The sequence below is a fragment of the Rhinoraja longicauda genome, chromosome 28, assembly GCF_053455715.1.
Source record: "Rhinoraja longicauda isolate Sanriku21f chromosome 28, sRhiLon1.1, whole genome shotgun sequence".
Taxonomy (NCBI): Eukaryota; Metazoa; Chordata; class Chondrichthyes; order Rajiformes; family Arhynchobatidae; genus Rhinoraja; species Rhinoraja longicauda.
In genome coordinates, this window is record NC_135980.1 from 30304608 (window position 1) to 30331824 (window position 27217).

Below are 27217 nucleotides of genomic sequence, written 5' to 3' on the forward strand. Positions count from 1 at the left end.
CCCATACCCCCCGACTCCACTATCCTCAAGAGCTCTATCCAGCTCTCTCTTGAATGCATCTTTGCCACAGAAGGCTGTGGAGGCCAAGTCAGTGGATATTTTTAAGGCAGAGATAGACAAATTCTTGGATTAGCACAGGTATCAGAGGTTATGGGGAGAAGGCAGGAGAATGGGGTTGGGAGGGAGAGATAGATCAGCCATGATTGAATGGCATAGACTTGATGGGCCGAATGGTCTAATTCTACTCCGACCACTTATGACAACTTGGAGGGATGGCACTGGAGACGTGGTGGTGGGGTGGCGGAGGAGGGGCCGATGTTGCCCACTTACTTGTGCAAACTGACTTGTGTAAACTGACATTATCACCACGTTGCCAAGGGCAGCACGCTGGTGAGAAGCCGTTGCTGGTGACTCTCTGGCCACGGTAGAATACCCATGAATAGAACCTGGCCAGTATGGTCTCACAAGATGGATACAGAGTGCTGGAGTAACTCAGCGGGTCAAGCAGCATCTCTGGAGAACATGGATCGGTGACGTTTCACAGAGTGCTGGAGTAACTCAGCGGGTCAGGCAGCATCTGTGGATGTTGAAATCACCGAGGTGGAGGATTGAGGGGGAGAGAGAACAGAGCTGGGTCAGAAAGTCAGAGAAGTCAGAAAGGAATGATGGGTGTGGTTTGGGAGGGCGGTAGAAACTGCCATGACTAATTGTGCGGTCATCACTAATTGTGTTGACATCATGTGTCAACAACAAAACAAGAACCCTGATGCGTCTGTGCTGGTGGCTGGAGACTTCAATAGGGGAAATCTCAAAAAGGTCATGCCCAACTTCTACCAACACATCACGTGTGTCACCAGGGGGGAAAGAACTTTGGACCACTGCTACACGCCGTTCAGGAAAGGCTACAAGGCTGTTTCTCTCCCTCCTTTTGGAAAATCTGCCACGCTGCCATTTTCCTGCTGCCGGAGTACAAACAACGGATAGTACGGGAAGCGACAGTGACAATAGACAATAGACAATAGGTGCAGGAGTAGGCCATTCAGCCCTTCGAGCCAGCACCGCCATTCAATGCGATCATGGCTGATCACTATCAATCAGTACCCCGTTCCTGCCTTCTCCCCATACCCCCTCACTCCGCTATCCTTAAGAGCTCTATCCAGCTCTCTCTTGAAAGCATCCAACGAACTGGCCTCCACTGCCTTCTGAGGCAGAGAATTCCACACCTTCACCACCCTCTGACTGAAAAAGTTCTTCCTCATCTCCGTTCTAAATGGCCTACCCCTTATTCTCAAACTGTGGCCCCTTGTTCTGGACTCCCCCAACATTGGGAACATGTTATCTGCCTCTAATGTGTCCAATCCCCTAATTATCTTATATGTTTCAATAAGATCCCCCCTCATCCTTCTAAATTCCAGTGTATACAAGCCCAATCGCTCCAGCCTTTCAACATACGACAGTCCCGCCATTCCGGGAATTAATCTAGTGAACCTACGCTGCACGCCCTCCATAGCAAGAATATCCTTCCTCAAATTTGGAGACCAAAACTGCACACAGTACTCCAGGTGCGGTCTCACCAGGGCCCGGTACAACTGTAGAAGGACCTCTTTGCTCCTATACTCAACTCCTCTTGTTACGAAGGCCAACATTCCATTGGCTTTCTTCACTGCCTGCTGAACCTGCATGCTTCCTTTCATTGACTGATGCACTAGGACACCCAGATCTCGTTGAACTCCCCCTCCTCCTAACTTGACACCATTCAGATAATAATCTGCCTTTCTATTCTTACTTCCAAAGTGAATAACCTCACACTTATCTACATTAAACTGCATCTGCCATGTATCCGCCCACTCACACAACCTGTCCAGGTCACCCTGCAGCCTTATTGCATCTTCCTCACAATTCACACTACCCCCCAACTTAGTATCATCTGCAAATTTGCTAATGGTACTTTTAATCCCTCCGTCTAAGTCATTAATGTATATCGTAAATAGCTGGGGTCCCAGCACCGAACCTTGCGGTACCCCACTGGTCACTGCCTGCCATTCCGAAAGGGACCCATTTATCCCCACTCTTTGCTTTCTGTCTGTTAACCAATTTTCTATCCATGTCAGTACCCTACCCCCAATACCATGTGCCCTAATTTTGCCCACTAATCTCCTATGTGGGACCTTGTCGAAGGCTTTCTGAAAGTCGAGGTACACCACATCCACTGACTCTCCCTTGTCAATTTTCCTAGTTACATCCTCAAAAAATTCCAGTAGATTTGTCAAGCATGATTTCCCCTTCGTAAATCCATGCTGACTCGGAACGATCCCGTTACTGCTATCCAAATGCTCAGCAATTTCGTCTTTTATAATTGACTCCAGCATTTTCCCCACCACTGATGTCAGACTAACTGGTCTATAATTACCCGTTTTCTCTCTCCCTCCTTTCTTAAAAAGTGGGATAACATTTGCTATCCTCCAATCCACAGGAACTGATCCTGAATCTATAGAACATTGAAAAATGATCTCCAATGCTTCCACTATTTCTAGAGCCACCTCCTTAAGTACTCTGGGATGCAGACCATCAGGCCCTGGGGATTTATCAGCCTTCAGTCCCATCAGTCTACCCAAAACCATTTCCTGCCTAATGTGGATTTCCTTCAGTTCCTCCATCACCCTAGGTTCTCCAGCCCCTAGAACATTTGGGAGATTGTGTGTATCTTCCTCAGTGAAGACAGATCCAAAGTAACGGTTTAACTCGTCTGCCATTTCTTTGTTCCCCATAATAAATTCCCCTGCTTCTGTCTTCAAGGGACCCACATTTGCCTTGACTATTTTTTTCCTCTTCACGTACCTAAAAAAACTTTTGCTATCCTCCTTTATATTATTGGCTAGTTTACCCTCGTACCTCATCTTTTCTCCTCGTATTGCCTTTTTAGTTAACTTTTGTTGCTCTTTAAAAGAGTCCCAATCCTCTGTCTTCCCACTCTTCTTTGCTATGTTATACTTCCTCTCCTTAATTTTTATGCTGTCCCTGACTTCCCTCGTCAGCCACAGGTGTCTCTTACTCCCCTTAGAGTCTTTCCACCTCTTTGGAATAAATTGATCCTGCAACCTCTGCATTATTCCCAGGAATACCTGCCATTGCTGTTCTACCGTCTTCCCTGCTAGGGCCTCCTTCCAATCAATTTTGGCCAGCTCCCGCCTCATGCCTCTGTAATCCCCTTTGCTATACTGTAATACCGACACTTCCGATTTTCCCTTCTGCCTTTCCATTTGCAGAGTAAAACTTATCATGTTGTGATCACTGCCTCCTAATGGCTCTTTTACCTCTAGTCCCCTTATCAGATCAGGATCATTACACAACACTAAATCCAGAATTGCCTTCTCCCTGGTAGGCTCCAGTACAAGCTGTTCTAAGAATCCATCTCGAAGGCACTCTACAAACTCTCTTTCCTGGGGTCCATTTCCAACCTGATTTTCCCAGTCTACCTGCATGTTGAAATCTCCCATAACCACCGTAGCATTACATTTTTGACACGCCAATTTTATCTCCTGATTTAACTTGCACCCCAAGTCGAGGCTACTGTTTGGGGGCCTATAGATAACTCCCATTAGGGTCTTTTTACCCTTACAATTTCTCATTTCTATCCATACTGATTCAACATCTCCTGATTCTATGTCACCCCTTGCAAGGGAATGAATATCATTCCTTACCATCAGAGCAACCCCACCCCCTCTGCCCACCTGTCTGTCTTTTCTATACGTTGTGTACCCCTGAATATTCAGTTCCCAGCCCTGGTCCTCTTGTAGCCATGTCTCAGTGATCCCTACAACGAGGGACGTAAAGCGGTGGGCTGACCATTCAGAGGCCATGCTGCAGGATGCACTGAGCGAAGTCGACTGGAACATGTTCCAAGCAAGTTCCAGAGACGTAAATGAGTTTACGGAAGCGGTTACGGACTTCATTGCCACAATAGCCGATACCATCATCCCCACGGTAAGGGTCAGTATCTTCCCTAACCAAAAACCCTGGGTGGACAGGTCTATTCGCATGGCCTTGAATGCTCGCACCGCTGCTTACAACTCCGGCCTGGCATCCGGCAACATGGACGACTACAAGGGAGAGTCCTACCGACTGCGAAGGGCAGTGAAGGATGCAAAAAGGAGGTACCGGGACAAGATGGAGTCACAGATGGAGCAGCAGGACACCTGGCACCTTTGGCAGGGGCTACGGACTATAACTAGCTACAGGTCCAGCACCCCCTCAACCGGAAGTGCCGGCTCCTCCTTAGCTGATGACCTGAACTCTTTTTATGCACGGTTTGAGACGGGTAACACCACCGTCTAAAAACAGCACCGAAGGGGCGCTGGCTAGCGAGGCTGGAGGGGGATCCACCGCCGGGGATGTGCACACATTCTCGGTGTCCGAGCATGAGGTGTGGTGGGCTCTGACGCGTGTGAACACGAGGAAAGCTGGAGGCCCAGATGGTATATCTGGGCGAGTACTAAAGTCTTGTGCTACTCAGCTTGCTCCAGTGCTCACCACAATATTCAACCTCTCCTTGACAAAGTCCGTGGTCCCTGCATGCTTCAAAAGATCCATCATTGTACCGGTGCCAAAGAATGCCTCTCCAGCGTGCTTAAATGACTACCGACCGGTGGCCCTCACCTCGGTTGTCATGAAATGCTTTGAGAGGCTAGTCAAGAAGCACATCTGCGCCCTCCTTCCTCGCAACATGGACCCACTACAGTTCGCATACCGTCCGAACAGGTCATAGAAACATAGAAAATAGGTGCAGGAGTAGGCCATTCGGCCCTTCGAGCCTGCACCGCCATTCAATATGATCATGGCTGATCATTCAGCTCAGTAGCCTGTACCTGCCTTCTCTCCATACCCCCTGATCCCTTTAGCAAAAAGGGCCACATCTAACTCCCTCTTAAATATAACCAATGAACTGGCCTCAACTACCTTCTGTGGCAGAGAATTCCACAGACTCACCACTCTCTGTGTGAAGAAATGTTTTCTCATCTCGGTCCTAAACGACTTCCCCCTTATCCTTAAGCTGTGACCCCTGGTTCTGGACTCCCCCAACATCGGGAACAATCTTCCCGCATCTAGCCTCTCCAACACCTTAAGAATTTTATATGTTTCTATAAGATCCCCCCTCAGGTCCACGGATGATGCGGTCTCCCAGGTTCTACACACCGCTCTCTCTCATCTGGACAGCCAGGGGGGCTATGTGAGGATGCTGTTCATTGACTTTAGTTCAGCATTCAACACAATAGTCCCCAGCAGACTGGTTGAGAAGCTGCTGGAACTGGGGCTTAGCACCCCTCTGTGTGCCTGGGTCCTGGACTTTCTCACTGCCAGGCCCCAAGTGGTCAGGATGGGGGAACACACATCTAGCTCCCTCACCCTGAACATAGGATCCCCCCAGGGCTGCGTCCTTAGCCCCCTACTGTACTCCCTGTACACACATGACTGTGGGGCCAGGTTCAGCTCAAACTCCATCATCAAGTTTGCTGATGACACTGTGGTGGTGGGCCGGATCTCCAACAACGATGAGAAGGCCTACCGGGAGGAGGTGGCTGATCTGGCACTCTGGTGTCAGGACAATAGCCTCCTCTTGAATGTCACTAAAACAAAGGAGCTGATTGTGGACTTCAGAAGGGCTAAACATCCAAGGACGTACACGCCACTGGAGATAAATGGGTCGATTATGGATAGGGTGAGCAGTTTTAAATACTTGGGAGTCCGCATCGCAGAGGGTCTGACGTGGGCAACGCACATTGCCGCACTGGTGGGTAAGGCTAAGCAGCGCCTTTACCACCTTAGACAACTGAGGAAATTCAGAGTGTCTCTGAAGATCCTTCATTGCTTCTACTCTGGGGCTGTAGAGAGCATCCTGTCCGGCAACATTACAGTCTGGTTTGGGAACAGCTCTGCCCAGGACAGGATGGCCCTGCAGAGAGTAGTGCGTTCGGCAGAACGTACCATGGGAACTACACTCGCCCCCCTGCAGGACCTATACATCAGGAGGTGCAGATCCAGAGCAAGTAAGATCATGAGGGACCCCTGCCACCCCAGTAACAGACTGTTCCAGATGCTACGATCAGGCAAACGCCTCCACTGTCACGCTGTGAAAACGGAGAGGATGAGACGGAGCTTCTTCCCACAGGCCATCAGGACTGTCAACTTTTATAACCCCAGAGACTAAATTTTTGTCGACACTAATAGTAACTTATTAACTTTATTTATATGCTGTAACTGTAATTGTTTTTGTGCACAACCCGCAGGCATTGCCACTTTCATTTCACTGCACATCGTGTATGTGTGTGACAAATAAAATTGACTTGACTTGTGTGTGGCCAGAGTTTGAAAGCCAGGTGTACACCGATTAGCCAAAACATTGTGACCTGATGAGCCAAAACATTGTGACCTGATGAGCCAAAACATTATGCCCACCTGCCTAATGGTGCAGCCCCATTCGCAGCAGGGTGTGATGCACTGTGTATTGTGACACAATCCTCCCATGACCATCGTTAAAATATTCTGTGACTTGTGCCACAGTAGACCTTCTGTCGGTTCGGACCAGACGGGATAGCCTTCGTTGCCCTCGCACATCGATGAGCCTTGGGCGCCCAACACCCTGTCTGTCGCCGGTTTGTGGTTTGTCCCTCCTCGGACCACTGTCGGCAGGTACTCACCACTGCTGACCGGGAGCACCCCACAAGCCTTGCCGTTTCAGAGATGCTCTGACCCAGTCATCTGGCCATAACAATTTAGCCCTTGTCAAAGTCACTCAGGTCTTTACTCCTGCCCATTTCTCCTATATCCAACACATCAACTTCAAGAACTGACTGTTCACTTGCTGTCTAATATATCCCACCCCTTGACAGGTGCCATTGTAACAAGATAATCAATGTTATTCACCTCGCCTGTCAGTGGTCATAATGTTTTGGCTGATCGGTGTAGCTCTTAGGGCTAAAAGGCAGTCAGGGGATATGGGGAGAAAGCAGGATCAGGGTACTGATTCAGGATGATCAGCCATGATCATGTTGAATGGCGGTGCTGGCTGAAAGGGACTAACGGCCTCCTCCTGCACCTCTTTTCCATGTTTCTATGTTAACCTTTGATGCCTTTACTAATCAAGATAAGAAGATGACCACATCTCTTCCCTTATCCTGAGATCAATTCCCTCAACTCAAGCCAGTCTCTCTGCTGTCAGAATCCTCTCCCATTCAATAAAATCACCTCTCTTGTATCTTGATGCTGCCTGACCTGCTGAGTTACCCCAGCATTTTGTGACCCATTCCTTCTCTCCTGAGATGCTGCCTGACCTGCTGAGTTACTCCAACATTTTGTGAAATAAATACCTTCGATTTGTACCAGCATCTGCAGTTATTTTCCTGATACATCTGCAGTTATTTTCAAGATACATCTCTTGTATCTTGTATCTCAGCCTAGGCCGAATGGCACCCATTTGTTTTTCCTTCTTCTCCTGGCTATATGTTTAATACACACTCTCTCCCCACCACCAGGACAACCCCAGTCACACACTGGAAACGTGCTTGGTTATATATAACCCCAGCCACACTGGAAACTTGCTTGGCCCAGTCAAGAGAAGGAGGAAATATAATAACCCCAGCCACACACTGGAAACCCATTTGGTTTTCCTTCTTCTCCTGTGTTTCTATATACACTCTCTCCCCACCACCAGGACAACCCCAACCACACTGGAAACTTGCTTGGTTATATACAACCCCAGCCACAATGGAAACTTGCTTGGTTATATACAACCCCAGCCACACTGGAAACTTGCTTGGTCATATACAACCCCAGCCACACTGGAAACTTGCTTGGTTATATACAAACCCAGCCACACTGGAAACTTGCTTGGTTATATACAACCCAGCCACAATGGAAACTTGCTTGGTTATATACAACCCCAGCCACACTGGAAACTTGCTTGGTTATATACAACCCAGCCACAATGGAAACTTGCTTGGTTATATACAACCCAGCCACAATGGAAACTTGCTTGGTTATATACAACCCCAGCCACAATGGAAACTTGCTTGGTTATATACAACCCAGCCACAATGGAAACTTGCTTGGTTATATACAACCCCAGCCACACTGGAAACTTGCTTGGTTATATACAACCCCAACCACACTGGAAACTTGCTTGGTTATATACAACCCCAGCCACACTGGAAACTTGCTTGGTTATATACAACCCCAGCCACAATGGAAACTTGCTTGGTTATATACAACCCCAGCCACACTGGAAACTTGCTTGGTTACATACAACCCCAGCCACAATGGAAACTTGCTTGGTTATATACAACCCCAGCCACACTGGAAACTTGCTTGGTTATATACAACCCAGCCACAATGGAAACTTGCTTGGTTATATACAACCCAGCCACACTGGAAACTTGCTTGGTTATATACAACCCCAGCCACACTGGAAACTTGATTCAAGATTCAAGATATCTTTATTTGTCATCCAAAAAACAAGTTTTTTGGACGAAATTTCGTCACCCACAGTCCAACAATAAGAGCAATAAAATAAGCAAATTACACAACCCCAACCAACACAAAACCCCCCAAAAAGAAACATCCATCACAGTCCTCCAGTCCCCTCCTCACTGTGATGGAAGGCCAGAATGTCTTTTCTCTTCCCCTGCCGTCTTCTCCTGCGGTCAGGCTGTTGTCGTTGCCATGTTCCAGGGTGAAACTTGCTTGGTTATATACAACCCCAGCCACAATAGAAACTTGCTTGGTTATATACAATCCCAGCCACACTGGAAACTTGCTTGGTTATATACAACCCAGCCACAATGGAAACTTGCTTGGTTATATACAACCCCAGCCACACTGGAAACTTGCTTGGTTATATACAACCCAGCCACAATGGAAACTTGCTTGGTTATATACAACCCCAGCCACACTGGAAACTTGCTTGGTTATATACAACCCCAGCCACACTGGAAACTTGCTTGGTTATATACAACCCAGCCACAATGGAAACTTGCTTGGTTATATACAACCCCAGCCACAATGGAAACTTGCTTGGCCCAGTCAAGAGAAGGAGGAAATATAATAACCCCAGCCACACACTGGAAACCCATTTGGTTTTCCTTCTTCTCCTGTGTTTCTATATACACTCTCTCCCCACCACCAGGACAACCCCAACCACACTGGAAACTTGCTTGGTTATATACAACCCCAGCCACAATGGAAACTTGCTTGGTTATATACAACCCCAGCCACAATGGAAACTTGCTTGGTTATATACAACCCCAGCCACACTGGAAACTTGCTTGGCCCAGTCAAGGGAAGGAGACAATATAATAACCTAAAGCACTGTTGACTCCCCGCGCTGATTCCTCGCCTTTCAATGAGGATTTTGTACAAAAAGGACATTTCACTCACCGGCTCCGACAGCTGAACCTCGCAACCCCAGCAGCCGTCTCTCCCTCTCCTTTTCTCCCTCCTTCCTTCCTTCCTCCTCTCCTCTCACACTGCCTGGCGCCTACTGATGGCGACACCCCGCCCCGCCCCGCCCCGCCTGCTACTGCCTGTTCCACCCGCGCAACACACACACATCACGCCTCATTCCAGAAAAGTATTTTTTCCATCGGCCTGAGTGTTATATATATATTTATAACCACCTTTGCGAAAGAAAGACGGAGGATCATCATGTGTGCGAAGGGGGGTGTTCCTGAAGAAATAAGGGGGGGGGAGAGAGAGAGAGAGATGGTCTGGCGGCCATGTTTGTGAGGGAAAGTGTGAGGTAATTAAGGGAGAAGCTGGTCTGGCGGCCATGTTTGTGAGGGGAACTGCAGAGAGGCCCGGGAGAGAGATGGTCTGGCGGCCATGTTTGTGAGGGGAACTGCAGAGAGGCCCTGGGGGAGAGATGGTCTGGCGGCCATGTTTGTGAGGGGAACTGCAGAGAGGCCCGGGAGAGAGATGGTCTGGCGGCCATGTTTGTGAGGGGAACTGCAGAGAGGCCCGGGAGAGAGATGGTCTGGCGGCCATGTTTGTGAGGGGAACTGCAGAGAGGCCCTGGGGGAGAGATGGTCTGGCGGCCATGTTTGTGAGGGGAACTGCAGAGAGGCCCGGGAGAGAGATGGTCTGGCGGCCATGTTTGTGAGGGGAACTGCAGAGAGGCCCGGGAGAGAGATGGTCTGGCGGCCATGTTTGTGACGGGAACTGCAGAGAGGCCCGGGAGAGAGATGGTCTGGCGGCCATGTTTGTGAGGGGAACTGCAGAGAGGCCCGGGAGAGAGATGGTCTGGCGGCCATGTTTGTGAGGGGAACTGCAGAGAGGCCCGGGAGAGAGATGGTCTGGCGGCCATGTTTGTGAGGGGAACAGCAGAGAGGCCCGGGAGAGAGGTGGTCTGGCGGCCATGTTTGTGAGGGGAACTGCAGAGAGGCCCGGGAGAGAGATGGTCTGGCGGCCATGTTTGTGAGGGGAACTGCAGAGAGGCCCGGGAGAGAGATGGTCTGGCGGCCATGTTTGTGAGGGGAACTGCAGAGAGGCCCGGGGGAGAGATGGTCTGGCGGCCATGTTTGTGACGGGAACTGCAGAGAGGCCCTGGGGGAGAGATGGTCTGGCGGCCATGTTTGTGAGGGGAACTGCAGAGAGGCCCGGGAGAGAGATGGTCTGGCGGCCATGTTTGTGAGGGGAACTGCAGAGAGGCCCGGGAGAGAGATGGTCTGGCGGCCATGTTTGTGAGGGGAACTGCAGAGAGGCCCGGGGGAGAGATGGTCTGGCGGCCATGTTTGTGACGGGAACTGCAGAGAGGCCCTGGGGGAGAGATGGTCTGGCGGCCATGTTTGTGAGGGGAACTGCAGAGAGGCCCGGGAGAGAGATGGTCTGGCGGCCATGTTTGTGAGGGGAACTGCAGAGAGGCCCGGGAGAGAGATGGTCTGGCGGCCATGTTTGTGAGGGGAACTGCAGAGAGGCCCGGGAGAGAGATGGTCTGGCGGCCATGTTTGTGAGGGGAACAGCAGAGAGGCCCGGGAGAGAGGTGGTCTGGCGGCCATGTTTGTGAGGGGAACTGCAGAGAGGCCCGGGAGAGAGATGGTCTGGCGGCCATGTTTGTGAGGGGAACTGCAGAGAGGCCCGGGAGAGAGATGGTCTGGCGGCCATGTTTGTGAGGGGAACTGCAGAGAGGCCCGGGGGAGAGATGGTCTGGCGGCCATGTTTGTGACGGGAACTGCAGAGAGGCCCTGGGGGAGAGATGGTCTGGCGGCCATGTTTGTGAGGGGAACTGCAGAGAGGCCCGGGAGAGAGATGGTCTGGCGGCCATGTTTGTGAGGGGAACTGCAGAGAGGCCCGGGGGAGAGATGTATTAGAAAATAACTGCAGATGCTGGTACAAATCGATTTATTCACAAAATGCTGGAGTAACTCAGCAGGTCAGGCAGCATCTCGGGAGAGAAGGAATGGGTGACGTTTCGGGTCGAGACCCTTCTTCAGACCGAGACCCTTCTTCTTCGAGACCTTCTTCATGGCGTGCAGCGTAGGTTCACTAGGTTAATTCCCGGAATGGCGGGACTGTCGTATGTTGAAAGGCTGGAGCGATTGGGCTTGTATACACTGGAATTTAGAAGGATGAGGGGGGATCTTATTGAAACATATAAGATAATTAGGGGATTGGACACGTTAGAGGCAGGAAACATGTTCCCAATGTTGGGGGAGTCCAGAACAAGGGGCCACAGTTTGAGAATAAGGGGTAGGCCATTTAGAACGGAGATGAGGAAGAACTTTTTCAGTCAGAGGGTGGTGAAGGTGTGGAATTCTCTGCCTCAGAAGGCAGTGGAGGCCAGTTCGTTGGATGCTTTCAAGAGAGAGCTGGATAGAGCTCTTAAGGATAGCGGAGTGAGGGGGTATGGGGAGAAGGCAGGAACGGGGTACTGATTGAGAGTGATCAGCCATGATCGCATTGAATGGCGGTGCTGGCTCGAAGGGCTGAATGGCCTCCTCCTGCACCTATTGTCTATTATAATAATAATAATAATAATATTCATTTATTGTCATTGCAACGAGTACAACGAAATTAAAAAATAGCCAATCCTGACGGTGCGTACAAACATATATGCAATAAATGCAAAAACAAATAGATACATAAATACAATTAAATATTGTCTATTAAGAAGGGCCTCGACCCGAAACGTCACCCATTCCTTCTCTCCCGAGATGCTGCCTGACCTGCTGAGTTACTCCAGCACTTTGTGAATAAATACCTTCGATTTTGTACCAGCATCTGCAGTTATTTTCTTATACTATATGTTTGTGAGGGGAACTGGAGAGAGGCCCTGGGGGAAGGTGGTCTGGCGGCCATGTTTGTGAGGTAAAGTGTGAGGTAACTAGGGGGGGGGACCTGGGATGGCGGCCATGTTTGTGAGGGGAGCTGTCGAGAGGCAATGGGGAGAGATGGTCCGGCGGCCATGTTTATGAGGTAGCTATGGGGGGGGGTGGAGTATGGGCATGGCGGCCATGTTTGTGAGGGGAGTTGTAGAGAGGCTGTGGGGGGGTGGGCAGGCTGGGATGGCGGCCATGTTTGTGAGGCGAACTGTAGAGAGGCATTGAGAGAGATGGTCTGGCGGCCATGTTTGTGAGGGGAACTGCAGAGAGGCTGTGGGGAGAGAGAGATGGTGTGGCGGCCATGTTTGTGAGGGGAAATGTGAGGTAACGGGAAAGTGGGCTGGGCGGCCATGTTTGTGAGGGGAACTGCAGAGAGGCTATGGGGAGAGAGATGGTCTGGGCGGCCATGTTTGTGTGGGGAACTGTAGAGAGGCTGTGGGGGGAGAGACGGTCTGGCGGCCATGTTTGTGTGGGGAACTGTAGAGAGGCTGTGGGGGGAGAGATGGTCTGGCGGCCATGTTTGTGAGGGAAGGCTAGGGAGGAGATATTGGAGACTGCAGAACCCTGAGCAAGGAACTATATTCTGCGCTCTTTATCTTCCCCTTCACCCCACCTACTGTACTTGATTTTGGCTTAATTGTATTTTTGTATAGGGTTATCTGATTTTGATTGGATGGCATGCAAAACATAGCTTTTCGCTGAAATATGGACAATAATAAACCTGAAGCAAAGTGCTGGAAGAGTGACAAAGAGGATGCATGAAAGGGTGGGAAGGGTCGAGATGAAATCATCATATCATATATATACAGCCGGAAACAGGCCTTTTCGGCCCACCAAGTCCGTGCCGCCCAGCGATCCCCGTACACTAACACTATCCTACACCCACTAGGGACAATTTTTTTAAAACATTTACCCAGCCAATTAACCTACATACCTGTACGTCTTTGGAGTAAATGCGACCACATTTATGAGGGGAAATGTGATCGAAAGAGCTGCAGTTCAAAATTATGTGCTGAAAATCTGAAGCTTCCAGCATCTCAGGATGCTGATTTATAAAATGCTGCAAACGCTATCTGGTTGGGGAATGTCCACGAAAAGAGAAGCAGGGCAAACATTTCGAAGATCTTTCATCAAAATTTAGCCCAGAAATGTTAACCCTAACTGCATTGGACATAGGAAAGGATCTGAAGAAGGGTCCTGACCCGAAACATCACCCATCCATGTTCTCCAGAGATGCTGCCAGACTCGCTGAGTTACTCCCGCAATTTATGTACTTTTGTGTAAACCAGCATCTGCAATTCCTTGTTTCTACAGAAAAGTAGAGCACAGAAACAGGTCCTTCGGCTTACAATGTCAGTGCCAAACACGATACCAAGATAAACTAATCACCTCTACCTGCACGTGATCTATATCCCTCCATTCTCTGCACATCCATGTGCCTATCTAAAAGTCTATCAAATGGCACTAACGTATCTCTCTCCACCACCACCTCTGGCAGCGCATTCCAGACACCCACCACCCTCTGAGTGAAAAAACATGCCCTGCATATCTCCTTTGAACTTTGTTTCTCTCAACTTCTAGTCTGACATTTCCACCCAGAGAAATTGGGAAGGGAAAGACTGATTGCAAAACCATCAGTGGCAAGGATAGAATAACAGGCTTGGTCGCCATATCTCTGTGGGACCAGGTTATCAGGTCATGTTTGTGAAGGGTGACTTGTGAACGTTTAGTCACCAACATGAAGCAATATTCTTTACTTCAAGTTTGGAAAGGTGCATTGTTTTTGAAGAAAATCGTCATCAAATATCCAAAACTCTGAAGTGGAACTGAGGACTGCAAACATTTGAGTATTGCAAATATTTGAGGATTGCAAATATTAAATAACGCATACATCTAAATAAGATGAGGTCAGAGTGAACCCCATATATACAGAGATATGTGGTTAATAGGTTTAGAAGGAAAGAAAACAAACAAAATACAATCATATACACCTCAAATCTACCTTCAATTTAAACCAGCATCTGCAGTTCCTTCCTATATATATATATATATATATATATCTCTAACCACAACCATCAAGCGGTGCTGAATTACTATCTACCCAAATTGGTGACCCTCGTACTATCCTTGATCGGAATTTGCTGGCTTTACCTTGCACTAAACGTTTTTCCTTTATCATGTATCTGTACACTCTAAATGGCTTGTTTGTAATCATGTATTGTCTTACTGCTGACTGGATAGCACGCAACAAAAGCTTTTCACCGTACCTCGGTACACGTGACAATAAACTAAACTGATATAGGGAGTAATTGCAGATGCTGGTTTAAATCGAAGGTAGACACAAAAAGCTGGATATCAGTCTGAAGAAGGGTCTCGACCCCAAAATGCCACCTATTCTTTTTCTGCAGAGATGCTGTCTGACCTGCTGAGTTACGCCGGCATTTTGTGTCTATCTTCTATATATATATATCAAGTCAAGTCAAGATAAGTCAACTTTATTTGTCACGCACATGTACAAGATGTACAGTGAAATCAAAGTGGCAACGCCTGCGGATTGTGCTAAACTACAAAACAGAATAGAAAAAAATTTTTAACACAAAAATAAATGAATACAGTAAATTAAATTAGTCCCTGCTGATATGAGAGTTAACAGTCCTGATGGCCTGTGGGAAGAAACTTCGTCTCATCCTCTCTGTTTTCACAGCGTGACAGCGGAGGCATTTCCCTGACCGTAGCAGCTGGAACAGTCCGTTGCTGGGGTGGGAGGGGTCCCCCATAATGTTGCTGGCTCTGGATCTGCACCTCCTGATGTATAGGTCCTGCAGCGGCCTATAGAACCAGCTCTGCTAGGCGGAGGAGAGTGTTGGTATTCCTTCTCTCCCGAGATGCTGCCTGACTTGCTGAGTTACTCCAGCATTTTGTGAATAAATACCTTCGATTTGTACTAGCATCTGCAGTTATTTTCTTATACTATATATATATATGTGTGTGTGTGTGTGTGTGTTTTACATATTTTTTCTTTTTTTTCTTATATGTTTTTACTTTTTTTTCTCGTTTATTATATTCTTTACAGAGTACTATGTTTACATATTGTGTTGTGCTGCTGCAAGTAAGATTTTCATTGTTCTGTCTGGGACATTGGACAATGAAATACTCTTGACTCTTGTTCGTGTTACTTCCGCCCCGCAGTCTCAACAAGAACTTTATCGACAACCAACCGCCGCCTTTTGCCCCGCACAAACATGGCGCCCGCATCAACAAACTTTATTGGCAGCAGCCCCGCGGACAGAGGAAAATGGAGGAAGACATCAGCAAAGTTGGTGGCCAGGAAGGTGGCAACAGGCCTCCCTGCAGCAATGACACCAAGAGGCACAAAGAGATGGAGAATGTGGCCCTGCAGAGCAGCCTGGGCCTGGGCCTGGGCCTGGGCCAGAGGGAGGGGGAGCAGCAACAGCAGCAACAGCAACAACAGCAACAACAGCAACAACAACAGCAGCAGCAGCAGCAGCAGCAGCAGCAGCAGCAGTCAGGGCAGCAGCAGTCAGGGCAGCAGCAGTCAGGGCAGCAGCAGTCAGGGCAGCAGCAGTCAGGGCAGCAGGAGGCTGAGGAGGGCAGGGATGGGTCTGACTCAGAAGGAGAGGAGAGGATGGAGCTCACACAGACCGACCACCTCAACAAACGCCTTCTCACCTCCTTCCTGGAGAAGATCAACCAGCCCAGCTTCAGCTTCCCCAACCTGCTGCAGCTCAGCAGCCTGCCCGAAGATTCCAACAAGATGCTGGAGGATTGGTGAGGCTGGCGACGGCACCAGGGACATCACAGGACCGGGGCGGGGTTCTCATGACCCAGAGCCGCAGCCTGAAGAAGGTTTCCCCACCCGAAACGTCGCCCATCCTTTTTGCTCCAGAGTCTGTCGCTTAACCATGTTCTCCAGAGATGCTGCCTTACCTGCCGAGTTACTCCGGCTTTTTGTGTTTAACTTCGAGTTACTCCAACAGTCTGAAGAAGGGTTCCAACCCAAAATGTCATCCATCCCTTTTCTCCTGAGATGCTGCCTGACCCGCTGAGTTACTCCAGCACTTTGTGTCCATCTTCGGTCTAAGCCAGAATCTGTAGTTCCTTCCTACACACTTTGTGTCTGACTTTGGTGTAAATCAGCATCTTCAGTTCATTGTTTCTGCTCCATCTTAATTGCCGGAACTAAGATGACTCAAGTGCAAAGCTGTTTATAAACCATTATGGAAAATTCCACAGCAGTGGCCACAACTGAAGGTGTCCCGGACAAGTGTACACAGGAATTGGGCAATGTGGTGGATTAATTCCCCATGTCTTTGGTGTAAATCTGTATCTGCAGTTACCTTCCTACACCTCTCGAATATTGTTCTAGAGCCTTAATGACATTGATTTGTTGTTGGTATTTCTTTATATCCTGGGTCACTAGATCCTGTGGTTGATTGTTTGTACTGTAAGGGGATAATTTGAGATTAATATGGGTTTAGAATTCTGCCTGACATTCAGTTTTTGGTTTAAAGTATTGTATTTTCGTAAGCAAATCTCCTGAAAGTTGATAACCTTAGCTGAAAATCACAATAAAGATTTTGCCTAATATTTGAAGCTTGGCATTTTATCAAATCAAAAGCTGATGTTAATGTGGTGCAAGTCCGTTTTTCAGCGGATATCAATAGAGTAATGGAAACGCATGACAAGAATGTTGGTCAACACAGGATGAAGGTTTGAGAACGCGAGAACTAGGAATTGGAGTCAGTCATTCAACAAGATCATGACTGATGTTCTACCTCAACTCGGTAGGGCGGGTTGGAGGCACAGCAGTAGAGTTGCTGCCTCACAGCGCCGGAGACCCAGGTTCGATCCTAACTATGAGTGCTGTCTGCACAGTGTTTGTACGTTCTGCCAGTAACCACGTGGGTTTCCTCCAACACTCCAAAGACGTGCAGATTTGTAGGTTAATTGGCTTCTGTAAATTGTAAATGGTCCCTTATGTGTAGGGCAGTGTTAGTGTACGAGGTGATCGCTGGGCGGTGTGGACTCAGTGGGCCGATGGGCCTGTTTTCACGCTGCGTCTCTAAAGTCTAAAAACACTATATTCCTGCCCAACAAGGGGCCACAGTTTAAGAATAAGGGGCAGGCCATTTAGAACTGAGATGAGGAAAAACTTTTTCAGTCAGAGAGTTGTGAATCTGTGGAATTCTCTGCCTCAGAAGGCAGTGGAGGCCAATTCTCTGTTGCATTCAAGGGAGAGCTAGATAGAGCTCTTAAGGATAGCGGAGTCAGGGGATATGGGGAGAAGGCAGGAACGGGGTACTGATTGAGAATGATCAGCCATGATCACATTGAACGGTGGTGCTGGCTCGAAGGGCAGAATGACGTCCTCCTGCACATATTGTCTATTGTCTAACCCCTAGATTTCTTGATTTCTCTAATAACCAAAAAGCTATAAATTGGTTTTGAACATTATCAGCGACTTACGGTAGAAATTTCAAACATTTTCTTCCCTCTGAATGGAAAAATAAACTTTCATTGAATTCCCAATTGGCCTGAGCCTTGTCTTGCGATTCTTCAGCTGTGGGAAGCATCATAGATCCCAGGAAGTATTTACCCTGTAGAGCATGATCGACACAGACAGCCGAGAAGTCCCTCCCTTTGTTATAGTCGGGATGGAACCCGGGTCTCCGGCGCTGCATTCGCTGTGAGGCAGCAACTCCACCGCTGCGCCACCGTGCCCGCCCCTGACTTGCTAACTCTGACACTCAATGCCCCGAGCAATGAAGGCAAGCACACCACACACCTTTTTCTATTTGCTATTTATTAAATCTCCATTTGACGTTGCTTTCACTACTTCATAAACAGTCCGTGGCCCATGAACTCCCTTCCTGAACATAGACGCCCCTAAACTATTGAAACATCTCCACAGACAGAGAGAGATATGCTTGACCCAACCCTCGAATCTCAGACCATTTCCCGAAGACCAGTAGCACTCTCCCTTATCACAGAAACGTAGAAAATAGGTGACGGAATTGCACCTACTTCAGCCAGCACCGTCATTCAATATTGTCCTATTGTCTATTAATGAAAGCGGAGTCAGGGGATATGGGGAGAGGGCAGGAACGGGGTACTGATTGTGAATGATCAGCCATGATCACATTGAATGGCAGTGCTGGCTCGAAGGGCCGAATGGCCTACTCCTGCACCTATTGTCCATTGTCTATTAATATGAGCATGGCTGATCATCTACAATCAGTACCCCGTTCCTGCTATTTCCCCATATCCCTTGATTCCGTTAGCCCCCTAAGAGCTAAATCTAACTCTTTCTTGAAAACATCCAGTGAATTGGCCTCCACTGCCATCTGTGCCAGACAATTCCGTCTCGTGGACTCCACCTTTCCGTGGTCTCTCCCACTGGCGTTCTCTCACAAACTCTGTGGAATTCTCTGCCTCAGAAGGCGGTGGAGGCCAATTCTCTGAATGCATTCAAGAGTGAGCTAGATAGAGCTCTTAAGGATAGCGGAGTCAGAGGGTATGGGGAGAAGGCAGGAACGGGGTACTGATTGAGAATGATCAGCCATGATCACATTGAATGGCGGTGCTGGCTCGAAGGGCCGAATGGCCTACTCCGGCACCTATTGTCTATTGTCTAACTCAACCCTCTCATTGACCCTCCTCCCTCGACCCTGGGAGTCACTCTCCCATAAGAACCCAGAGTTGGCCATGTTTTGCTGAGATAGTCAAACTTTCTTTTGGTGCGCGAGGTCAGGGGGTGTCCATGTGGTCCAGGTGTGGTCTTCAGATAGGGTCGCCAACTGTCCCGTATTAGCCGGGACATCCCGTAATTTGGGCTAAATTAGTTTGTCCCGTACGGGACCGCCCTTGTCCCGTATTAGTAGGGTTGCCAACTTCCTCAGTCCTAAATAAGGGACCAAGGGTGACGTCACCGCCCCGAGCCCCACGTGACCTCACCCAGCCAGCGGGAGTACGTGGCCGCTGGCTGGGTGAGGTCACGTGGGGCGCGGGGCTGTGACGTCACCTTGTCCCGTGTTTGGGAGTGAGGAAGTTGGCAACCCTATCTTCAGATCTCTGCTACAGTGGCGTGCCATTGGTGCGGTCCACCTTCTCCTGAAGCCTCAGCAGTCTGTGCTGGAGCAGGTGAAGCTGGGCAGCCTGGCGCTCGGACATGGCCTCCACCTGCCTCTCCAGTCTCCCCAGCTGGCTCTCGTATTTCCTGTTGGTGCTTCTGAAGGCGGCGGACAGATTGCTGCACAAGGAAAGAACGAGTTTCGACCAGAACGTTGGTTAATATCGGAACCTGCGAGCCCACCGGGTCTGCGCCGAACAGCAATCACCCCAAACACTAGTTCTATCGGCGGCACGGTGGCGCAGCGGTAGAGTTGCTGCCTTAAAGCGAATGCAGTGCCTGAGACCCAGGTTCGATCCCGACTACGGGCGCCGTCTGTACGGAGTTTGTACGTTCTCCCCGTGACCTGCGTGGGTTTTCTCCGAGATCTTTGGTTTCCTCCCACACTCCAATTGACTGGGTAAAATGTTTTTTTTTTAATTGTCCCTAGTGTGTGTAGGATAGTGTTAATGTGCGGGGATCGCTGGGCGGCACGGACCCGTTGGGCCGAATGGCCTGTTTCCGCGCTGTATCTCTAAATCTGTATCTCTTAATAAAAAAAAAATTTTAATCGTACAAACTAGGGATAATTTACAATTTATAGAAGCCAACTAACCCACAAACCCGCACGTCTTTGGGATGTGGGAGCAAACCGGATCACCCGGAGAAAACCTACGTGGTCACCGGGAGAACGTACAAACTCCGTACAGACAGCACCCGTAGTCGGGATTGAACCCAGGTCCCTGATGCTGTGAGGCAGCAACTCTACCGCTGCGCCACCGTGTGGCCCTGGGTTCAAACTCCACACAGACAGAATATCCCTAAACTAAATTAAAGTACAGTTTAAAAATAAGGGGTCGGCCATTTTGGACTGAGCTGAGAAAAACATTCTCACCCAGAGAGTTGTGAATCTGTGGAATTCTCTGGCACAGAAGGCAGTGGGGGGCAATTCACTAGATGTTTTCAAGAGAGAGTTAGATAGAGCTCTTAGGATTAACGGAATCAAGGGATATGGGGAGAAGGCAGGAACGGGTTCTGATTTTGGATGATCAGCCATGATCATATTGAATGGCGGTGCTGGTTCAAAAGGGCCGAATGGCCTCCTGCACCTATTTTCTATGTTTCACCCGTAATCAGGATTGAACCTGGGTCTCTGGCACAATGAGGCAGCAACTCTACCGCCATGTCATGACAATGATGGTGTGTGCAGGTCTTGCAATATGTGTGGGGAGGTGTAAATAGAAGGTAATTAATCAATCTAGTCAAATGTGCCCTCTTCCATAATTCATGTTCAGTTTCTAAACAAACAAAAATTGAATAAAAATATAGGGAAATAGATTGGCAATATTAAATTGGCGACAATTAAAAAACAGACAGTAAGAACCTCTGTGAGTATATAATCAATAGAGGGTGGAGATTCAGTGAACATTTGGAGATGTGGTGCAGGAAGGAACTGCAGATGCTGGTTTAAACTAAAGATGGGCACAAACAGCTGGAGTAACTCAGCGGGACAGGCAGCATCTCTGGAGAGAAGGAATGGGTGACGTTTCGGGTCGAGTCCCTTCCTCAGACTGAGAGTCAGGGGAAAGCTATCACAACAGTCTTTAGTCAGAGGGTGGTGAATCTCTGGAATTCTGCTGCAGGCAGGTATGGAGGCCGAGTCTGAGATAGATAGATTGTTGATTAGTGCTGGTGTCAGGGGTTATGGGGAGAAGGCAGGAGAATGGGGTTAGGAGGGAGAGATAGATCAGCCATGATTGACTTGATGGACCGAATGGCCTAATTCTGCTCCTGTAAATAGACAATAGACAATAGACAATAGGTGCAGGAGTAGGCCATTCAGCCCTTCGAGCCAGCACCGCCATTCAATGCGATCATGGCTGATCACTCTCAATCAGTACCCCGTTCCTGCCTTCTCCCCATACCCCCTCACTCTGCTATCCTTAAGAGCTCTATCCAGCTCTCTCTTGAAAGCATCCAACGAACTGGCCGTTGAGGCAGAGAATTCCACACCTTCACCACTCTCTGACTGAAAAAGTTCTTCCTCATCTCCGTTCTAAATGGCCTACCCCTTATTCTTAAACTGTGGCCCCTTGTTCTGGACTCCCCCAACATTGGGAACATGTTTCCTGCCTCTAATGTGTCCAATCCCCTAATTATCTTATATGTTTCAATAAGATCCCGCCTCATCCTTCTAAATTCCAGTGTATACAAGCTGTCATTTATGGACAGAAAGGTAGCAGTCACACTAATGGGACGAGAGGATGGCTCTTCCACTGGACTTGATGGTCACTATCCCCGGCTGCCGTGACGGTGGGTGCATTAGTTGGGGTGGGTGCAATGGCTGGGGTTGGAGCATTGACTGGGGTGGGTGCATTTAACTGGGGTGGGTGCATTGACTGGGGTGGGTGCTTTGACTGGGGTGGGTGCATTGGTGGGGTTGGTGCTTTGACTGGGGTGGGTGCATTGACTGGGGTGGGTGCATTGTTTGGGGTGGGTGCATTGACGGGTGGGTGCTTTGACTGGGGTGGGTGCTTTGACTGGGGTGGGTGCATTGACTGGGGTGGGTGCTTTGACTGGGGTGGGTGCATTGTTTGGGGTGGGTGCATTGTTTGGGGTGGGTGCATTGGCTGGGGTGGGTGCATTGTTTGGGGTGGGTGCATTGGCTGGGGTGGGTGCATTGTTTGGGGTGGGTGCATTGGGTGGGGTGGGTGCATTGACTGGGGTGGGTGCATTGTTTGGGGTGGGTGCATTGTTTGGGGTGGGTGCATTGGTTGGGGTGGGTGCATTGACTGGGGTGGGTGCATTGTTTGGGGTGGGTGCATTGGCTGGGGTGGGTGCATTGTTTGGGGTGGGTGCATTGGCTGGGGTGGGTGCATTGACTGGGGTGGGTGCATTGGTTGGGGTGGGTGCATTGACTGGGGTGGGTGCATTGACTGGGGTGGGTGCATTGTTTGGGGTGGGTGCATTGGGTGGGTGCGTTGGTTGGCCCTTTGCTTGTTGGAGTTTGCAAGAGTGGGGCATGATCATGTTAAAAACATGAGATTCTCAGCAGACGTTTCATGGTAGTTGCTGCAAGATGCTGAGGCCGGCAAGGTGGCGCAGCGGTAGAGTTGCTGCCTCACAGCACCAGAGACCCGGGTGTGATCCTGACCACGGGTGCTGTCTGTACGGAGTTTGCACGTTCTCCCTGCGTGGGTTTTCTTCGGGTGCTTCGGTTTCCTCCCACACTCCAAAGACGTGCAGGTTTGTAGGTTAATTGGCTTCTGTAAATTGGCCCTGTTGTGTAGGATGGGACTAATGTGCAGGTGGGCCGCATGCACTGATGGGACTAATGTGCAGGTGGGCCGCATGGACTGATGGGACTAATGTGCAGGTGGGCCGCATGGACTGATGGGACTAATGTGCAGGTGGGCCGCATGGACTGTCTGTCCTACACATGACTACCATCTTTTAGTTTAGTTTGTCTACCAACAAATGGAGAGCTGTCCTGAACTTCTATCCCACATCATTGGACACCATCGGACTGTCTTTGATCGGACTTTCCTGGCTATACCTTGCACTAAACATTACTCACATTATTCCCTTTATCATGTATCTGTACACTGTGGACGGCTGGATTGTAATCACGTGTTGTCTTTCCGATGACTGGTTAGCACGCAACAAAAGCTCATTCCCAGTCAGCATGGATTTACGAAGGGGAAATCATGCTTGACAAATCTACTGGAATTTTTTGAGGATGTAACTAGGAAAATTGACAAGGGAGAGTCGGTGGATGTGGTGTACCTCGACTTTCAGAAAGCCTTCGACAAGGTCCCACATAGGAGATTAGTGGGCAAAATTAGGGCACATGGTATTGGGGGTAGGGTACTGACATGGATAGAAAATTGGTTGACAGACAGAAAGCAAAGAGTGGGGATAAATGGGTCCCTTTCGGAATGGCAGGCAGTGACCAGTGGGGTACCGCAAGGTTCGGTGCTGGGACCCCAGCTATTTACGATATACATTAATGACTTAGACGAAGGGATTAAAAGTACCATTAGCAAATTTGCAGATGATACTAAGCTGGGGGGTAGTGTGAATTGTGAGGAAGATGCAATAAGGCTGCAGGGTGACTTGGACAGGTTGTGTGAGTGGGCGGATACATGGCAGATGCAGTTTAATGTAGATAAGTGTGAGGTTATTCACTTTGGAAGTAAGAATAGAAAGGCAGATTATTATCTGAATGGTGTCAAGTTAGGAGGAGGGGGAGTTCAACGAGATCTGGGTGTCCTAGTGCATCAGTCAATGAAAGGAAGCATGCAGGTACAGCAGGCAGTGAAGAAAGCCAATGGAATGTTGGCCTTCATAACAAGAGGAGTTGAGTATAGGAGCAAAGAGGTCCTTCTACAGTTGTACCGGGCCCTGGTGAGACCGCACCTGGAGTACTGTGTCTATTGTCTATTGTCTATTGTCTATTTTCACTGTACCTCGGTACACGTGACAACTAAACTGAACTGAACTGACTCAGTGGGCCGAATGGCAGAAGGAGTGGCTGTTTGCGCAAATCTGGCTCCTGTTCCTTGTAGCCCATTAAAGAAAAACGTCCTCCCCTCACACTCCCCCTCCCCCCCCCCCCCCCCACCGCACCCCGAACCTCAGCTATTGTTCCCCGATACCTGTGTGTTTTCTTCAGCTCCGTGGCCAGCTCTTCAGACTGCTCCTTCTGCTTGGTGTTATTTTCTATTTGCCTCCCCAGTGTTGCAGCCAACTCCTCCACCTGGTCTCTCAGGTGCTTCTCTCTGTGTAGACACAAGGAAGATCAGATGTTCCCTGTCACCTGTAGCAACAGTTCACGCTAAACCACGGCTGCTGTTAGCGAATCGATGGCCTACACGTTTGCAGGTTAGGGTGCAGTCACTGGGTGTGTCTTCCATCGTGCGCCAACTTCCTCGCTCCCAAATACAGGACAAAGGGTGACGTCACCGCCCCGCGCCCCACGTGACCTCACCCAGCCAGCAGCCACGTGCTCCCGGCCCGGGCGGCCGCCATTGGCGGAGCGGGAGCACGTGGCCGCTGGCTGGGTGAGGTTGCGTGGGGCGCGGGGCGGTGACGTCACCCTTTGTCCCGTATTTGGGAGCGAGGAAGTTGGCAACCCTACTAATACGGGACAAGGGCAGTCCCGTACGGGACAAACTAATTTAGCCCAAAATACGGGATGTCCCAGCTAATACGGGACAGTTGGCGACTCTAGAATTTCAGTACCATTTGTGGACACTAAATGCCTTTACTGAGGTGCTTACAGTATATTCGAGTTAGTAAACCTGAAACATTTTCAGGTAATGAACGAATATACCGATATCGCACAGCTCCAGATTCAGGGACAGTTTCTTCCCAGCTGTTATCAGGCAACTGAACCGTCCTACCACAACCAGAGAGCAGTGCTGAACTACCATCTACTTCTTTGGTGACCCTCGGACTATCTTTGACCAGACTTTGCTGGCTTTACCTTGCACCAAACGTAATTCCCTCATCATGTATCTGTACACTGCAAATGGCTCAGTTATATAATCATGTATTGTCTATCTGCTGGCTGGTTAGCACGCAACAAAAGCTTTTCACTGTACCTCGGTACACGTGACAATAAACTGAAACTGAGCTGAACCGTGTGCCCTGAAATGCTTCTGGACATGTTTGGAGATCGGACACGCCAGACACCAATCGCTGTGTAGGAGACTGTCAGACGGCGGGGAGGGTAGGATGGACTAGTGTAGATGGGGCATGTGGTCAGCATTTTCAAGTTGGGCCGAAGGGCCTGTTTCCACGCTGTATCACTCTATGGCTTGGGAAGCATCTCTGAGTCTGAAGAAGGGTCTCGACCCGAAATGTCACCCATTCCTTCTCTCCTGAGATGCTGCCTGACCCGCTGAGTTACTCCAGCATTTTGTGTCTATCTTCGGTTTAAATCCTCAGTTCCTTCCTACACTCTTGCTGGTTTTAGTTCAGTTTTGAGAAACAGCACGCAAATAGGCCCTTCGGCCCACCAAGTCTGCGCCGACCAGCAATCCCCGCACATTAACACCATCCTACACACTAGGGACAATTTACAATTTTTCTAAGCCAATTAACCTACAAACTGACCCAGACCACAACCCTGGCGTCTATTAAGACACAGCCCAGACCATCACACACAAACCAACCTCCCTTCCATTGACTCCATCTACACCTCACGCTGCCTCGGCAAGGCCAGCAACATAATCAAGGACCAGTCTCATCCCCGGTCACTCCCTCTTCTCCCCTCTCCCATCGGGCAAGAGGTACAGAAGTGTGAAAACGCACACCTCCAGATTCAGGGGCAGTTTCTTCCCGGCTGTTATCAGGCAACTGAACCGTCCTCTCACCAACTAGAGAGCGGTCCTGACCTCCCATCTACCTCATTGGAGACCCTCGGACTATCCTTGATCGGACTTTGCTGGCTTTACCTTGCACTAAACGTTACGCCCTTACCATGTACCTGTGCACTGTAAATGGCTCGATTGTGATCAGGTATTGTCTTTGCGCTGACTGGTTAGCAGGGAACAGAAGCTTTTCACTGTACCTCGGTACACGTGTCCGGTTAGATTGTGTGGAGCATAAAAATTAAGGAGAGGAAGTATAACATAGCAAAGAAGAGTGGGAAGACAGAGGATTGGGACTCTTTTAAAGAGCAACAAAAGAGCAACAAAAGTTAACTAAAAAGGCAATACGAGGAGAAAAGATGAGGTACGAGGGTAAACTAGCCAATAATATAAAGGAGGATAGCAAAAGTTTTTTTAGGTACGTGAAGAGGAAAAAAATAGTCAAGGCAAATGTGGGTCCCTTGAAGACAGAAGCAGGGGAATTTATTATGGGGAACAAAGAAATGGCAGACGAGTTAAACCGTTACTTTGGATCTGTCTTCACTGAGGAAGATACACACAATCTCCCAAATGTTCTAGGGGCTGGAGAACCTAGGGTGATGGAGGAACTGAAGGAAATCCACATTAGGCAGGAAATGGTTTTGGGTAGACTGATGGGACTGAAGGCTGATAAATCCCCAGGGCCTGATGGTCTGCATCCCAGAGTACTTAAGGAGGTGGCTCTAGAAATAGTGGAAGCATTGGAGATCATTTTTCAATGTTCTATAGATTCAGGATCAGTTCCTGTGGATTGGAGAATAGCAAATGTTATCCCACTTTTTAAGAAAGGAGGGAGAGAGAAAACGGGTAATTATAGACCAGTTAGTCTGACATCAGTGGTGGGGAAAATGCTGGAGTCAATTATAAAAGACGAAATTGCTGAGCATTTGGATAGCAGTAACGGGATCGTTCCGAGTCAGCATGGATTTACGAAGGGGAAATCATGCTTGACAAATCTACTGGAATTTTTTGAGGATGTAACTAGGAAAATTGACAAGGGAGAGTCAGTGGATGTGGTGTACCTCGACTTTCAGAAAGCCTTCGACAAGGTCCCACATAGGAGATTAGTGGGCAAAATTAGGGCACATGGTATTGGGGGTAGGGTACTGACATGGATAGAAAATTGGTTAACAGACAGAAAGCAAAGAGTGGGGATAAATGGGTCCCTTTCGGAATGGCAGGCAGTGACCAGTGGGGTACCGCAAGGTTCGGTGCTGGGACCCCAGCTATTTACGATATACATTAATGACTTAGACGAAGGGATTAAAAGTACCATTAGCAAATTTGCAGATGATACTAAGTTG

The 27217-nt window shown here is 49.0% G+C and overlaps 3 protein-coding genes across 3 annotated transcripts in view; 1 reads left to right on the forward strand and 2 right to left on the reverse strand.

Annotated features, from left to right (window-relative positions):
• Positions 1 to 9546, reverse strand: part of ccdc124 (coiled-coil domain containing 124) — a 46529-nt gene extending 36983 nt beyond the window's left edge. The window contains exon 1 of the mRNA XM_078423786.1: positions 9430 to 9546. The gene's annotated coding sequence lies outside the window, so the exon portion shown is untranslated. The remainder of the gene's footprint in view (positions 1 to 9429) is intronic.
• Positions 9547 to 12319: 2773 nt separating this feature from the next.
• On the forward strand, positions 12320 to 16983 carry LOC144607088 (uncharacterized). The gene is made up of 2 exons (XM_078423679.1): positions 12320 to 12354; positions 15558 to 16983. Exons 1-2 carry the CDS (start codon positions 12344 to 12346, stop codon positions 16159 to 16161), a joined length of 615 nt encoding a protein of 204 aa, XP_078279805.1. The 5' UTR covers positions 12320 to 12343; the 3' UTR covers positions 16162 to 16983.
• Positions 16984 to 19443: 2460 nt separating this feature from the next.
• The window catches only part of LOC144607220 (colorectal mutant cancer protein-like), a 28697-nt gene continuing 20923 nt past the window's right edge, over positions 19444 to 27217 (reverse strand). The window contains exons 13-14 of the mRNA XM_078423900.1: positions 24156 to 24278; positions 19444 to 19638 (exon numbers count right to left, since the gene is read on the reverse strand). Of these exons, the coding sequence (XP_078280026.1) occupies positions 19464 to 19638; positions 24156 to 24278 (298 nt within the window). The 3' untranslated portion in view covers positions 19444 to 19463. The remainder of the gene's footprint in view (positions 19639 to 24155; positions 24279 to 27217) is intronic.